Here is a 15862-nt window from a genome sequence, read left to right on the forward strand (position 1 = left end):
ACATTCTATGATTTGTCCATTTGACAGATGCAATGACTGAGATTCAGAGTAGTTAAGTCATTTGCCCAAGCTTGCATTGCTAATAATGAGCAAAACTGAGTTTGGGGCCAACTTTCCTATCTCCAGACCCATGCTTTTCACTCTTTCATAGTGATCCAGGAAGTTTTATGCAGGGGTTAAGAGCATGGATTTTGGAACCAGACTTCCTATGCCTGAATCCCAGCTCTACTTGTGCTATCTCTGCCTCGATTTCCTCATCTGAAAGTGAAATCAATCCTAGTACTTATCTTGTAGGTTAGTTAAGAAAATTAAAGGATTAAAATATGTAAACACATATAAACTTAAAACAGAGCCTGGCACGCAGCGAGTCCTACCACTCTTTGCCATTATTATTATCCTTTTTATTGTTGTTTTTTCCCTTACCCAATTAACCATGAGCCTGGGACTGCCCTTCCCAACAGAGCCGCTTTCTCCTTCCCCTCTCCCGGGCTCAGGAATAGGGCTTCCCATGAGGGAACTGAGAAATGTACACTAAGCAAATAAAAGAAGTTGCACATTTGCATTTTAACAATGCCTTTCAGGAGATAATAATCACCTTAACATTTCTTGGGTCCTCCTGATGTGTCAGGCACTGTGCTAATAACCACTTTGGAAATTTAAGAGAACAAAGCTAATGGAGGGCACTTTCAGGGAGATATTTTATAATGAGGAGCCCACCATGTCCTCAAATTATCAGCCAGGTTTCCGCCAGCTTCTATAATTGAGCCCGTCTGTTGCCTGTTTCTTCTCTAAGGTAGTCACACCCTGCCTCTTTGATCCTGCTGTCACCAAATTAAAAATTTTCCCATGATTGTAGTAGAGGCTAATTTGAATCTCAACATAATTATTTCTAGAGACTGAAGATCCTAACAGCAAAGGAATTATAAATACTCGTGAAATGCCACACTGCCACACATACTGTTTGTTAAAAGAGAAGTAAATTCTCTCTGGTGAAGAATTTACCAGAATAATCTCAGAGGCACGTAACAACTGAAGTGGAGCTTCTGTCTCTCAGTAGAACTGGTTTGGTGGCTGCTGCCAGGATGTTGCTTAGGTCAAAGGGGAGGTCACCCAGTGGAGACTGTAGCTAAGCAGAGAATGTAAAGACCTACCAGCCTGGCTGCCAGTATTACTTGGAGTATCTCTGTAAGGACAAAAGGGAAACAACACGATTTTTAGAACTAGAATCTTGTACCTCAACCAGCTCAGCGTCTGATTTGATGTCCAGGTCCTTCAGGAGAGTGGATCGAAGAACTCACTGAGAAGCCCCAGCATGTGAGTGTCCACGTTCTAAGCTCAACCACTGCCTTGATGTCCTGGACGTCTTCCCAAGAAAACTACAACAGCACCATCGTGTCTGTGGTGTCACTCACCTGCCAGAAACAAAAGGAGAGCCAGAGGCTAGAAAAGCAGTACTGTACTCAGGTAAAGGAATTGGAAGGGCAGACTGGCTCACTCACCTCCTGCAGCCCAGCCTCGCGGGGGATGCAAGGGGGCCGCCAATGGCAAGAAGCTGTGCTGAGGTCTCCCAGGTGCGTCCCTGGCAGTGTTACCAAGAGTGGGGGAGGAGCTAGGAAATCAATGCGCGAGGCTCTTCGATCACAGTCGCCTTCCTTTTCTCTCTTAGAACTACCATCTTCCTTTTACTTAATTCCTCATTCAGGAGAATATACTGCACATCTACGATGTGCCGGGTACTGGGATAGATGGTGGGGATCTAGACAATTCTTACACGTCTTGCTTTGGCTGAGTTTATAATCTAGTGAGAACAATGGTAAGTGAACATATAATTACTGCAGAGTATAAAATAAGTCCTAGGCTAAAAGGAAATGATCGAGAGGTCATATGAGCTCGCAGAAAGAAGGGCATGAATAAATATGGATTGGGGCAAGAGGATTTGGAAACTGCTCAGAACTTCCCCCAGGGGAGGAGATAACGAAGCAGAAGGTTTGGGGGAGGTTTTATTTGCTTGTTTTATTTTTTTTCCCATTGTTTCTTGTTATTTTAACTGTAAAATAAGGCATGCTCACTGAAAAAATAGTTCAAAAATTTAAAGTACATAAAGTGAAAACTACCCCCTCACTAATCATAACTGAAGAGTTTTGAAGGATAAATAGGCGTTAGCTGAGCACAAGTGGGGGGGGAGGGGCAAGTGGAAACACTTGGGAATCAGTAGTTCTGGGCGTGGCTATGGAATGAACACCACTCCTGATCTTCAGTCCTGAATGAAACCACCAGCCTGGGTCCCGGAGCAGACTTTGCTCTCAGATGCCCTAAATACCCACAGGAATCCTGGAGCCCAGTCCTGTTTTCCTAAAACCTGGATTTATTCTTTTCATAAGATCAAAGGTACTGATTCTTGGTGTCTTACAAACACAGTATTTTCTTGCCTAAAGGAAAAAAATTAAACTTTCAATTTGTGTGGAGTACAGTGGAAATATAATACGCAGTCAAAAAAGATGTTTGCTGTGTGAAAGCTATTTAGAGTGTTTCCATTTATCCCATGAAAATTAGGCATTTAGCGTAATTCAAAGGGTGAAAAAATTTTAATTAATAAGATGAATTCAGGAATCACGGCCTTTGGAGCTCTTGAAAGCCTTAGAGGGCTGAGATAAGCCCAACTTGAAGGTGAGGCTATCTCTCGGCTTGAATTAATGAGTAAATATGCTAAACAGTTCAGCTAGTAATCACAGCTCACTGAGAAGCTTATTAGCTTCCTTCCCTGAAGGTATGCAGCATGGCTGACTCTGCATTAATAGAAAATGTGTCCTACCTGCAGGACATGACCTAGAACTTGACTGCTCTCAGGTGTGGTTTTTCTTGTCCCACCTAATGTGTAAGTTACGTATGTTAACATAGAAGCCAAAGGCTAAAAGTATAAATAGATATTGTAAATTATAAATGAACCAGAAAAGGCTGGTCTAAGTGCACTTTTTTTTTTGTTTGTTTGTTTGCGGTACGCGGGCCTCTCACTGTTGTGGCCTCTCCCGTTGCGGAGCACAGGCTCCGGACGCGCAGGCTCAGCGGCCATGGCTCACGGGCCCAGCCGCTCTGCGGCATGTGGGATCTTCCTGAACCGGGAGCGCGAACCCGTGTCCCCTGTACCGGCAGGCGGACTCTCAACCGCTGCGCCACCTGGGAAGCCCCTAAGTACACTTTGACAATGGCTTCTTGAAATGTAGACGTGAAGCTGTTAAGGATTATAGGCAAGGAGGCCAGTATTTGAAGTGGAGGGTGGAAACTAGACCACTAGTGCTAGGCGTTCTCTCAATTACTGCAAGAAGATTGTGTTATTATTACATCATCATCATTACACACACACACACACACACACGCACATGCACACGCACACACACGCACACGCACGCACATGCACACGCACACATTTTCAAAGAAAGAAACATCAGTGCAAAAATCTCAAAAATTGGCCTAGATCCATGTACCCATTAATCAAGGGGATCCAGAAGACATTCTCGCCAGGATTGGTCTGACTTAGGTTATTTCTTGAAGCAAGCATTACCCAGAAAGAAAAAAATAATAACATTTCTTTAGTTCTACAGTCAGTGGTACGGTGCTATGTTAAACAGAAAATTCAAAACGCAGCTCAAAAAGAAGAGTGATTCCAAAGCCAAACACAGATGAATAATTAATCACAATGTTTCACTCCCTTATACTTTCATTCTCCTTACTTTTCCTCTACCATCATCTCATCACCCGTACCACAGGATCATTGCTGTACCGATTACCCAGATCGTTCATGAGATTCGCCGCTATTGCCCCTGATCCTTCCCACAGCTTGATTGATTTCTGTGTCCTATAGCGGGTCCTGTGTGAGATGCTAGAAATAACAAATTTGATTTGAACCTTGACTTCATGAAGCTTAGAGTCTGGCCTTCCGTGTAGGTACATTGGTACCCCTTAATTTGAATTTGTCCTCATTATATATATGTTCATCCTGTCTGGTTTCTGTTTTGTGTGTGTGTTTATAAGCAAATGTTCGTGGAGAAGGGAGTTTTGTGATGTAACCCTTCTAACAACCATTATAGTGCTATTCATTAATAAACCTACGTTGATATGTTAAACGTAAAGCCAGTGCTCAATGTTTTATATGAAGGACCCAGTCAATTCTTTGAAGTAAGTGTGCTTCTGGCATTTTCTCCAAAGTCTCACACACAGTCGTGAACTTCAGAATTAAGAAGCATCATGTAATATATGGATACGCATTTATTTTTATATGTGATCTGCTTGGTCCATAAAAGTTCGGTGACAGTTTATAGGAATGTATAATAACTAAGTGACTAAATCAGAAAGAAAGACCAATCGATCTATTAGCTTTACGAAAGAGGAAATGATAGAGCTAAGAGGCCGAATATTTAAAAGACCTGCCCAAAGTCACACAACTGATTAGTGTCAGAGCTGAGACCCCAGCTCAAGTGATCTGACTTCCAGGCGAGTGTTGTTTCTGGCGGATTGCAGGTGATATACTAGGGGAAGGTCACCCTCACCGCTCATCTTGTTAGAGTCAAGAGTACTGACTAAAAGCATAGACTCTAGAATTAAACAGACTTGGGTTTCAGACCTGATTTTAACAGCTTCCAGCTCTGAGTCCCTTTCTTTATAAATCTTAGCGTCTTAATCTGTAATGTAAGGAGAAGCATAACCTACCTCATAGAGTTGTAACAAAGATAAAAGGACTTGATGCTTAATGCAATGTCTGGAACATAGTAATGTGCACCAGATTGCTAACTTTTATTATTATGCAAACCTAACTGAATACTTTTTGTATCAAGGCAAGAAGATATAGAGGTTCTCTGTAGAAAGCAGAGTAACTGTAATAAATGTACAGAAAGGGCTAATGGAAAGAGGATCACCTAATATAGAAATAAGACCATTTCAGACTGAAAGGAACTCTCACCATCATCTAGTTTAACCTCGTTATTTAACAGTCTATCAAATATTTCCTATGTTCTGTGGTACATCTTTCCTTCTATTTCTTCAGCTGAGGAGGGATAGGACTGGTGCCTAGCTGGAGGTATATTAGGCTGAACCGAATTCTCTGGAATGGAGACTAAGCCAGTCAGAAATGAGAGAGAGAAAATATTGGATTGCAAAGATGGGGTGAAAATGAGGGGAGGAGTGTGGAGTAATCTTCTAGAGAATAAAGCACATGTTATTTAGTAAGTAGCATACAGGAGCATTTCCCCTTCCCACCTCCAGTCCACCTCTAAATAAGTCCAGGATAAATAAAAAGGTATGAAGGAATAGAAGTGATATAGGTAGCAGCAAATATTCAAAACTTAGGGGGAAATTAGTTTATAATTTGTCACCAAGGTCTTGTGCAATATCATTTGCCTTCTCATGTTTTTAGTAGTGTAATATATATACACATTGTTGGTTCTTATTTTTTTTAAAGGCAGTGTAATTTTCCTAAGATGAACTTATTATGAGAGTATATTTAAGTGGTTATGATTCCAGGAAGTCATTTGAATAATTAAAATCAACAACTGCCTAAAATATTATCAAACCAAAGAAACTTTAACCTCATCCTGAAACAATCTACACTCTGTGTTATTCTAAATATTCTAAATGAGTGATTAATGAGCAAGGTTCGATTTGCAGGTATGTTCACATGTCTACAATGTTTGTGAAGTTTAAAAGAAAAGTTTGGAGTAATGTCGATAATATAATACCTATATGGTTCAATATCATATTATTTGTGTATATATGTATCAAGGAGGGCTTAGAAGATTGCCTGCCAAGAAGTGGGAAATGGTGAGAGGAGGACAGAAAGACTTCCAATTGACTTCATTTGCTCTTCTATGGTGTGAGCAATTTTTACAATGATCATTATTAGTTTTATTACTTAAAAATACATTCTAAAGAGATAAAACAGTACTGCTGGCTCTGCAAAACATGTGTTCTTATGTGTAGTTTGTCTCTTCAGGAAGTGCTCTATTAGATGAGATGTCAAACTCTGTTTAGATGGCTTCCAGGAGAATCAAAATTCTAAAACATGGGCAAGAAATACTGACATGAGTGTAAATAGGAAAGAAAAGGTGGAAATGCTCATTTATTAACTCAGTTTAATCTTATTTTGATCAAGTTATTGGAAAAGAAACTTTGGTGTGCTCTTTCCTTACTTACATGTAGAACAAGTTGTACCAATTCAAATTATACAATTTCTACTGTGTAGAATCATTGTTTAGTATTGAAAAAGTTTAAAATTTATATCATATAACCATAACTATGTTTTTATAGTTTTATATAACATGTTTTATATATATGTTTTATATATATGTTTATATATATGTTTTATATATATGTTTATATATATATGTTTTATATGAAATGTTTTATATAATATTTATATCATATAAACATAAGTATGTTTATTCTTAAACTCATGATGAGACACAAAAAACTTACAGCATAGGTAAATTGTCAACAATATTCTTCTTCATTGATTCATGCTCCTTTCTGTAGCAATACAATTTTAGGTACTCGAGATGCCAAAAAGTTAATGAGTAGTAAGAGTTAACTTTATTGATACTCTAGTTTAAGGATCCTAACACTCTACTAGCTATGTTACCTATAGTTTATCAATGAGGAAGTCAAGGTAAGAATTATAAAGAGATTAAAAATTACAAATAAATTCCCATGCTTACAAGGTGTGGAGTCAGGATTTGATCTCAGGCAGTCTAATAGAGAGCCTGTGTTGGTTCCACTAAGCAAAACTGTCTAAAATATCAGAGGCACTAACAGGCAAAGCAGCACATTTTTTAACCTATTAGTTAAACATCAATTCTTATGCATGCCAACATTCAATATTAATAAATACATTTTACTCATCTGTCTGTTCACACTACTTTTCTCTATATGGTATTTTTTCCATAGCTAGAAGATTTTTTAAAAAGGAACAGTAGAAGAGCTCATCTAAATGAGAGATGTTCTCTACAACATTATTTTATTGGGTCACAGTAGCCTTGCAAAGTGCTAACTGCTATTACCTTTTTTTATTGAAGTATAATAGATTCACAGTATTATATTACTTTCAGCTATATAGCATAGTGATTCAATATTTTTTTAACATTTTTATTGGGGTATAATTGCTTTACAATGATGTGTTAGTTTCTGCTTTATAACAAAGTGAATCAGCTATACATATATATATATATATATATATGCCCATATCTCCTCCCTCTTGCGTCTCCCTCCCACCCTCCCTATCCCACCCCTCTAGGTGGTCACAAAGCACCAAGCTGATCTCCCTGTGCTATGCAGCTGCTTCCCACTAGCTATCTGTTTTATATTCAGTAGTATATATAAGTCCATGCCACTCTCTCACTTTGTCCCAGTTTACACTTCCCCCTCCCCATATCCTCAAGTCCATTCTCTACGTCTGTGTCTTTATTCCTGTCCTGCCCCTAGGTTCTTCAGAACAATTTTTTTTTAAGATTCCATATATATGTGTTAGTGTAGGGTATTTGTTTTTCTCTTTCTGACTTACTTCACTCTGTATGACAGACTCTAGGTCCACCCACCTCACTACAAATAACTCAATTTCGTTTCTTTTTATGGCTGAGTAATATTCCATTGTATATATGTGCCACATCTTCTTTATCCATTCATCTATTGATGAACACTTAGGTTGCTCCCATGTCCTGGCTATTTTAAATACAGCTGCAATGAACATTGTGATACATGACTCTTTTTGAATTATGGTTTTCTCAGGATATATGCCCAGTAGTGGGATTGCTGGGTCATATGGTAGTTCTATTTTTAGTTTTTTGAGGAACCTCCATACTGTTCCCCATAGAGGCTGTACCAATTTACATTCCCACCAACAGTGCAAGAGGGTCCCTTTTCTCCACGCCCTCTCCAGCATTTATTGTTTGTAGATTTTTTGATGATGGTCATTATGACCAGTGTGAGGTGATACCTCATTGTAGTTTTGATTTGCATTTCTCTAATGATTAGTGATGTTGAGCATCCTTTCATGTGTTTGTTGGCAATCTGTATATCTTCTTTGGAGAAATGTCTATTTAGATCTCCTGCCCATTTTTTGATTGGGTTGTTTGTTTTTGTGATATTGAGCTGCATGAGCTGCTTGTAAATTTTGGAGATTAATCCTTTGTCAGTTGCTTTGTTTGCAAATATTTTCTCCCAATCTGAGGGTTGTCTTTTCATCTTTTTTATGGTTTCCTTTGCTGTGGAAAAGCTTTTAAGTTTCATTAGATCCCATTTGTTTATTTTTGTTTTTATTTCCGTTTGTCTAGGAGGTGGATCAAAAAGGATCGTGCTGTGATTTATGTCATAGAGTGTTCTGCCTATGCTTTCCTCTAAGAGTTTTATAGTGTCTGGCCTTACATTTAGGCCTTTAATCCATTTTGAGTTTATTTTTGTGTATGGTGTTAGGGAGTGTTTAATTTCCTTCTTTTATTCCAGTTTTCCCAGTACCACTTATTGAAGAGGCTGTCTTTTCTCCATTGTATACTCTTGCCTCCTTTATCAAAGACAAGGTGACCATATGTGTGTGAGTTTATCTCTGGGCTTTCTATCCTGTTCCATTGATCTATATTTCTGTTTTTGTGGCAGTACCATACTGTCATGATTATTGTAGCTTTGTAGTATAGTCTGAAGTCAGGGAGTCTGATTCCTCCAGCTCCATTTTTCTTTCTCAAGATTGTTTTGGCTATTAGGGGTCTTTTGTGTTTCCATACAAATTGTGCAATTTTTTGTTCCAGTTCTGTGAAAAATGCCATTGGTAGTTTGATAGGGATTGCGTTGAATCTGTAGATTGCTTTAGGTAGTACAGTTATTTTCACAGTGTTGATTCTTCCAATCCAAGAACATAGTATATCTCTCCATTTGTTTGTATCATCTTTAATTTCTTTCATCAGTGTCTTATAGTTTTCTGCATACAGGTCTTTTGTATCCTTAGGTAGGTTTATTCCTAAGTATTTTATTCTTTTGGTTGCCATGGTAAATGGGAGTGTTTCCTTAATTTCTCTTTCAGATTTTTCATCATTAGTGTATAGGAATGCAAGAGATTTCTGTGCATTAATTTTGTATCCTGCTACTCTGCCAAATTCATTGATTAGATCTAGTAGTTTTCTGGTAGCATCTTTAGGATTCTCTATGTATAGTATCATGTCATCTGCAAACAGTGACAGTTTTATTTCTACTTTTCCAATTTGGATTCCTTTATTTCTTTTTCTTCTCTGATTGCTGTGGCTAAAACTTCCTAAACTATGTTGAATAATAGTGGTGAGAGTGGGCAACCTTGTCTTGTTCCTGATCTTAGTGGAAATTTTTCAGTTTTTCACCATTGAGGATGATGTTGGCTGTGGGTTTGTCATATATGGTCTTTCTTATGTTGAGGTAGGTTCCCTCTATGCCTACTTTCTGGAGAGTTTTGATCATAAATCGATGTTGAAATTTGACAAAAGCTTCTTCTACATCTATTGAGATTATCATATGGCTTTTATCCTTCAATTTGTTAATATGGTGTATCACATTGATTGATTTGCATATAATGAAGAATCCTTGCATTCCTGGGATAAACTCCACTTGAACATGGTGTATGATCTGTTTAATGGGCTGTTGGATTCTGTTTACTAGTATTTTGTTCAGGACTTTTGCATCTATGTTCATCAGAGATATTGGCCTATAGTTTTCTTTTTTTGTGACATCTTTATCTGGTTTTGGTATCAGGGTGATAGTGGCCTCGTAGCATGAGTTTGGGAGTGTTCCTCCCTCTGCTATATTTTGGAAGAGTTTGAGAAGGATAAGTGTTAGCTCTTCTCTAAATGTTTGATAGAATCCCCTGTGAAGCCATCTGGTCCTGGGATTTTTTTTGTTGGAAGATTTTTAATCACAGTTTCAATTTCATTGCTTGTGATTGGTCTGTTTATATTTTCTATTTCTTCCTGGTTCAGTCTCGGAAGGTTGTGCTTTTCTAAGAATTTGTCCATTTCTTCCAGGTTGTCCATTTTATTGGCATATAGTAACTTGTAGTAATCTCTCATGATCCTTTGTATTTCTGCAGTGTCAGTTGTTACTTCTCCTTTTTCATTTCTAATTCTGTTCATTTGAGTCTTCTTCCTTTTTTCTGGATGAGTCTGGCTAATGGTTTATCAATTTTGCTTATCCTCTCAAAGAACCAGCTTTTAGTTTTATTGATCTTTGCTATTGTTTCTTTCATTTCCTTTACATTTATTTCTGATCTGATCTTTATGATTTCTTTCCTTCTGCTAACTTTGGAGTTTTTTTTGTTCTTCTTTCTCTAATTGCTTTAGGTCTAAGGTTAGGTTGTTTATTTGAGTTGTTTCTTGAGGTATGATTGTATTGTTATATACTTCCCTCTTAGAACTGCTTTTGCTGCTTCCCATAGGTTTTGGGTCATTGTCATCTGTTTCTAGGTATTTTTTTATTTCTTCAGTGATCTGTTGGTTAGTTAGTAGTGTATTGTTTAGCCTCCATGTTTGTATTTTTTACAGTTTGTTTCCTGTAACACAACCATAGTGTTGTGGTCAGAAAAGATACTTGATACGATTTCAATTTTCTTAAATTTACCAAGGCTTGATTTGTGACCCAAGATATGGCCTATCTTGGAGAAGTTCCATGAGCACTTGACAAGAAAGTGTATTCTGTTGTTTTTGGATGGAATGTCCTATAAATATCAATTAAGTCCACCTTGTTTAATGTGTCATTTAAAGGTTGTGTTTCCTTATTTACTTTCATTTTGTATGATCTGTCCATTGGTGAAAGTGGGGTGTTAAAGTCCCCTACTATGATTGTCTTACTGTCGATTGCCCATATTATGGCTGTTAGCATTTGCCTTATGTATTGAGGTGTTCCTGTGTTGGGTGCATAAATATTTACAATTGTTATATCTTCTTCTTGGATTTATCCCACGATCATTATATGGTGTCCTTCTTTGTCTCTTGTAATAGCCTTTATTTTAAAGTCTATTTTGTCTGATATGAGAATTGCCACTCCAGCTTTCTTTTGATTTCCATTTGCACAGAATATCTTTTTCCATCCCCTTACTTTCAGTCTGTATATGTCCCTAGGTCTGAAGAGGGTCTCTTGTAGACAGCGTATGTACAGGTCTTGCTTTTGTATCCGTTCATCCAGTCTATGTTTTTTGGTTGGAGCTTTTAATCCATTTACATTTAAGGTAATTATCGATATGTATGTTCCTATTACTATTTTCTTAATTGTTTTGTTTGTTATTGTAGGTCTTTTTCTTCTCTTGTGTTTCCTGCCTAGAGAAGTTCCTTTAGCATTTGTTGTAAAGCTGGTTTGGTGGTGCTGAATTCTCTTAACTTTTGCATATTTGTAAAGATTTTTAATTTCTCTGTCAAATCTGAATGAGATCCTTGCTGGGTAGAGTAATCTTGGTTGTAGGTTTTTCTCTTTCATCACTTTAAATATGTCCTGCCACTCCCTTCTGGCTTGCAGAGTTTCTGCTGAAAAATCAGTTGTTAACCTTATGGGGATTCCCTTGTATGTTATTTGTTGCTTTTCCCTTACTGATTTCAATATTTTTTCTTTGTTTTTAATTTTTGATAGTTTGATTCATATGTGTTTCAGCGTTTCTCTTTGGGTTTATCCTGTATGGTACTCTCTGTGCTTCCTGGACTTGATTGACTATTTCCTTTCCCATATTAGGGAAGTTTTCCACTATAATCTATTCAAATATTTTCTAAGACCCTTTCTTTTTCTCTTCTTCTTCTGGGACCCTTATAATTCAAAAATGTTGGTGTGTTTAAGGTTGTCCCGGAGAGCTCTCTGACTGTCCTCAATTCTTTTCATTCTTTTTTCTTTATTCTGCTCCCTGGCAGTTATTTCCACCATTTTTTCTTCCAGCTCACTCATCTGTTCTTCTGCCTCAGTTATTCTGTTATTGATTCCTTCTAGAGTATTTTTAATATCAGTAATTTTGTCATTCATCACTGTTTATTTGCTCTTTAGTTCTTCTAGATCCTTTTTAAATGTTTCTTGTATTTTCTCCATTCTGTTTCTGAGATTTTGGATCATCTTTACTATCATTACTCTGAATTCATTTTCAGGTAGCTTACCTATTTCATCTTCTTTTTTTAGTTTGTTTTTTTTGATGTGTGGTGCTGTATTCCTGTCTTACTGGTTGTTTGGCCTGAGACGTCCAGCACTGGAGTTTGCAGGCAGCTGGATAGAGCTGGGTCTTGGTGCTGAGATGAGGACCTCCAGGAGGTCTCACTCCGATTGATATTCCCTGGGCTCTGAGGTTCTCCTTTTGGTCCAGCAGTTTGGACTCAGAGCTCCCACCACAGGAACTTGGGTCCAACCTCCGGCCTGGGAACCAAGATCCTGCAAGCCGGTTGCTGGGCATTCCTCCTGTCCCCTTAGGTGTCCATGGTCCCCCACTGATGCCTGGTTAGTGCCCTAGTTGTGAGGATACGTGAATTCCACATCCTCCTAGTATGCATCTTGACTCCCGGAATTAGCTTTTCTTTATAATGTTTGGTGGAATTCCCCTGTGAAACCATCCAGTCCTGGGCTTTTGTTTGCTAGGAGTTTTTTTTTTTTTTTTTAATTACAAATTCAATTTCACTACTAGTAATCAGTCTGTTCAGATTATCTGTTTCTTCCTGATTCATTCTTGGCAGGTTGTCACAGTAGCCTTGCAAAGTGCTTACTGCTGTATCTTGCTGCTTGGCCTGTATCATGGAGTAGAGGACAAAATGCTAGGCTTCCAGTCCCAACACTGATCTAGATATGTGATCTTGGCTATTCTCTAGCTTTACTTTCTTGATCTGTTAAATGAGAGATTTGGACTAGATAATCTCTGAGGTAATTTCCATCACTATAATTAAATATTATATGCTTCTAAGTGATGAGAGACTAAAGACATTCCTGCACTGATCTTTGCATGTAATCAGCTGACACTACAATTTAGGATGTCAGACTATCCTTATGTTATTCCTGATTTGATTATGGTTAGAGGCTGATGTGTTTCTAGTGTACATAGTTACAATTGACATTGATGGGTATAAAGCAGTTCACGGGGCTTATTAAATCTAGCCTTAGAATTTGAATGTTCCGGGTTTCCTCCAGTGCTCATATAAACTATATATCATCCTAATTTTGAAATTTGACCTTCCTCAGCATAAGTAAAGGCTTCTGGATTTCAGAGGCATTTGTGATTTCACAAAGTGTCCCTGAAAACGATGTTAGCCTCTGTGTCACATTCTGTAAGCCCAGCTCTAAATAAATCTTATTGGGTGTTTGGTTTGAAGGTGAACTCAAGCAAATCTATTATTGAAAATCTGGTTCCTGGTGCCCAGTACCAGGTTGTGATGTACCTAAGAAAAGGCCCTTTGATTGGACCACCTTCAGACCCTGTGACATTTGCTATTGGTAAGTTGCCAGCCACAAGAATAATACCTTTATCAGAGTACTATTTGGAGGGGTGCAATTTCTAAGCTCAAGTCATTATCATCATTTATGGGAGGTCCATACTTGTTCACCCAATATTCAACCTTCAGAGTAATTAATGATTACAATTGTATACCTGGAAGCCATCCTTAGCATCCATTACTTGGGAAAAAGAAAATCTCAGGCAAATATTTTTAGTTTTTAATGATTGTATCAGAAGAGTGAAAAACCAGTTACTAGGTAGCAGTGTGAAGCCGTTGCTAAGATATTAAACATTCCTTCCTGACTTTCTTTTTTCACTCCCCTCCCTTCTTAGTTCCAACTGGAATAAAGGATTTAATGCTCTATCCCTTGGGTCCTACAGCAGTGGTTTTGAGCTGGACCAGACCTTATTTAGGAGTGTTCAGAAAATATGTGGTTGAAATGTTTTATTTCAACCCTACAACAATGACATCAGAATGGACAACTTACTATGAAATAGCAGCGACTGTCTCCTTGACTGCATCCGTGGTAATCTTTCCTTAACCAGCTGTCACATTTTCCTGTGTCAACAGACATGCCTTCATGTACCAAATGTGTCTGAAAACATTATTATGTGTTATGTAAATTAGACCGTTTTGTAAATACACACAGGTAGCTTGCTACTTGCAAGGTTTGGGGTTGTTTTTGCTTTTAATTTTTTTGTTGTTTTTTGAGAAAGAGAGAGAGAGAATTGTGTGAAACTAGCTTTCACTCTTAATTGAGTGTATTTGCTAATTCACATTTTAGTAGACCTACCAAGTGCTTATTGTTTTTCTCTGCTCCTGAGGAAGAAAACACAGGAGATTTCCTCTAGTCATTCAATAATTAGTTGACACTGCACAACTCTAATGATGGTTCTTCTTGACATTGAAACATCAGTTAAATACCAATAATGTCAGGCCCTTAGAGGGTGTTCTTCAAGAGACCAGGAAAAGATTGCTCTTTCTGAGACTAGAATAATTTTAAAAGTGCAGGTTAGCTACAGGTCACATACAAATTACACAATTGTCCTCTACCCAGTTGACAACTCTGGTGATTGCCACCCAATATGGATGCATCTTTATGGTCCATGCTGGGAGAATATAAAGTTGTGAAAGGTTATTTGCCTTAGAAATCGGAGGCCATGTACATACAGTGACATACAAATAAATACTAATTCTCTTGTGTAATATAACTTAGGAAACTGCAAAAGGAAACCAATACTGAACGTATTTGACTCTATATCTTTTGATCACTTTTTTAAATATATTATATTGTGGTACATCATTTTATTTACACGTCATCTCATTCCAGAAAGAATATTTTTAATGGGAAATGGGAAATACAAAAAGGCAAAAGGAAATTAAAAATTACTTTTTTCATAGCCTGAGAGAAGTACATAACTGTATTCCAAAAATATGATTTTCCCTCTTAGTCTTTTGTCTTCTTGCTTTTCTCAGAGGATAGCTCATCTCTTGCCAGCATGGTACTACAACTTTCGAGTTACCATGGTAACATGGGGAGACCCGGAACTGAGCTGCTGTGACAGTTCCACCATAAGCTTCATAACAGGTGAGTGTGTGGGAAATGGTCCCATGAGGAGAGATCACTATTTTGAGGAAGTTCTGAGGGGACTAGTCCAGAAATTGCTAGTCATTCACCCAGGACCGACTGAGTATCAATTTCACAGAAGATGATATACTTGATTCTGAAAATTTATTATTTGTTTAAATAATAGCCTTTAAAGATTAAAATACAATTTATATCCTGAGTCACTGCCCTGGATTCATGCACCCCTGTTCAGAACTGATTAGACTCGAGATGTGGCAGGCAGAGCTTTCAGCTTTACACCACACTCAAATGATTTTATCCATTTTGATAATTCTATTTGGTAGAGTGCCTCCATTTCCTTATTAATTAAGCCATTTTCAAAGTCACAGGCTGACTGCAGTACTGTCCACTGCAGGAATTGAAACAGACCTGGAGACACATAAACTTGGGTGTGTGGGTCACACGTTTGCCACCTTCCACCTGTAAACTCCAGCAAGTTCATTCTTCTAAGCCTCAGTCTTTTTCAGGTGAAAAATAGGGACGATAATAGTATCTATAATCTGCTATTATTATCTATTGTTACTTCCCAATTTAAAAAGCTACTTAGCAAAATACATGGCACAAAGTTTAAGTACTCACAAAACTGTTAGTGTTGGATCCTCAGAGCCTAAGATTATGTAGGTCACTATCATATGGCAGAGACAGCAGAGGTGGGCAGAGGTAGCAACAAGAAGAGGAAATTCATCCGAGAAACAGTAACCCTTATTGTCTGAACTAAGATTTTTTCAAGAACTTTTGATGGGACTGCAAAGCCATAATTAAATTTATATTGATGGGCTTCCCTGGTGGC

The 15862-nt window shown here is 37.9% G+C and overlaps 1 protein-coding gene across 4 annotated transcripts in view; it reads left to right on the forward strand.

Annotated features, from left to right (window-relative positions):
• PTPRO (protein tyrosine phosphatase receptor type O) overlaps nt 1-15862 on the forward strand; it is a 231611-nt gene that overhangs the window by 142825 nt on the left and 72924 nt on the right. For all 4 annotated transcript variants that reach the window (XM_004281110.3, XM_004281111.3, XM_049693990.1 and 1 more), the window contains 4 exons: nt 1268-1464; nt 13323-13443; nt 13778-13971; nt 14922-15033. In XM_004281110.3, coding sequence (XP_004281158.2) covers nt 1268-1464; nt 13323-13443; nt 13778-13971; nt 14922-15033 — 624 coding nt within the window. The remainder of the gene's footprint in view (nt 1-1267; nt 1465-13322; nt 13444-13777; nt 13972-14921; nt 15034-15862) is intronic.

Source organism: Orcinus orca, chromosome 11, assembly GCF_937001465.1.
Source record: "Orcinus orca chromosome 11, mOrcOrc1.1, whole genome shotgun sequence".
In the NCBI taxonomy this organism is placed as follows: domain Eukaryota; kingdom Metazoa; phylum Chordata; class Mammalia; order Artiodactyla; family Delphinidae; genus Orcinus; species Orcinus orca.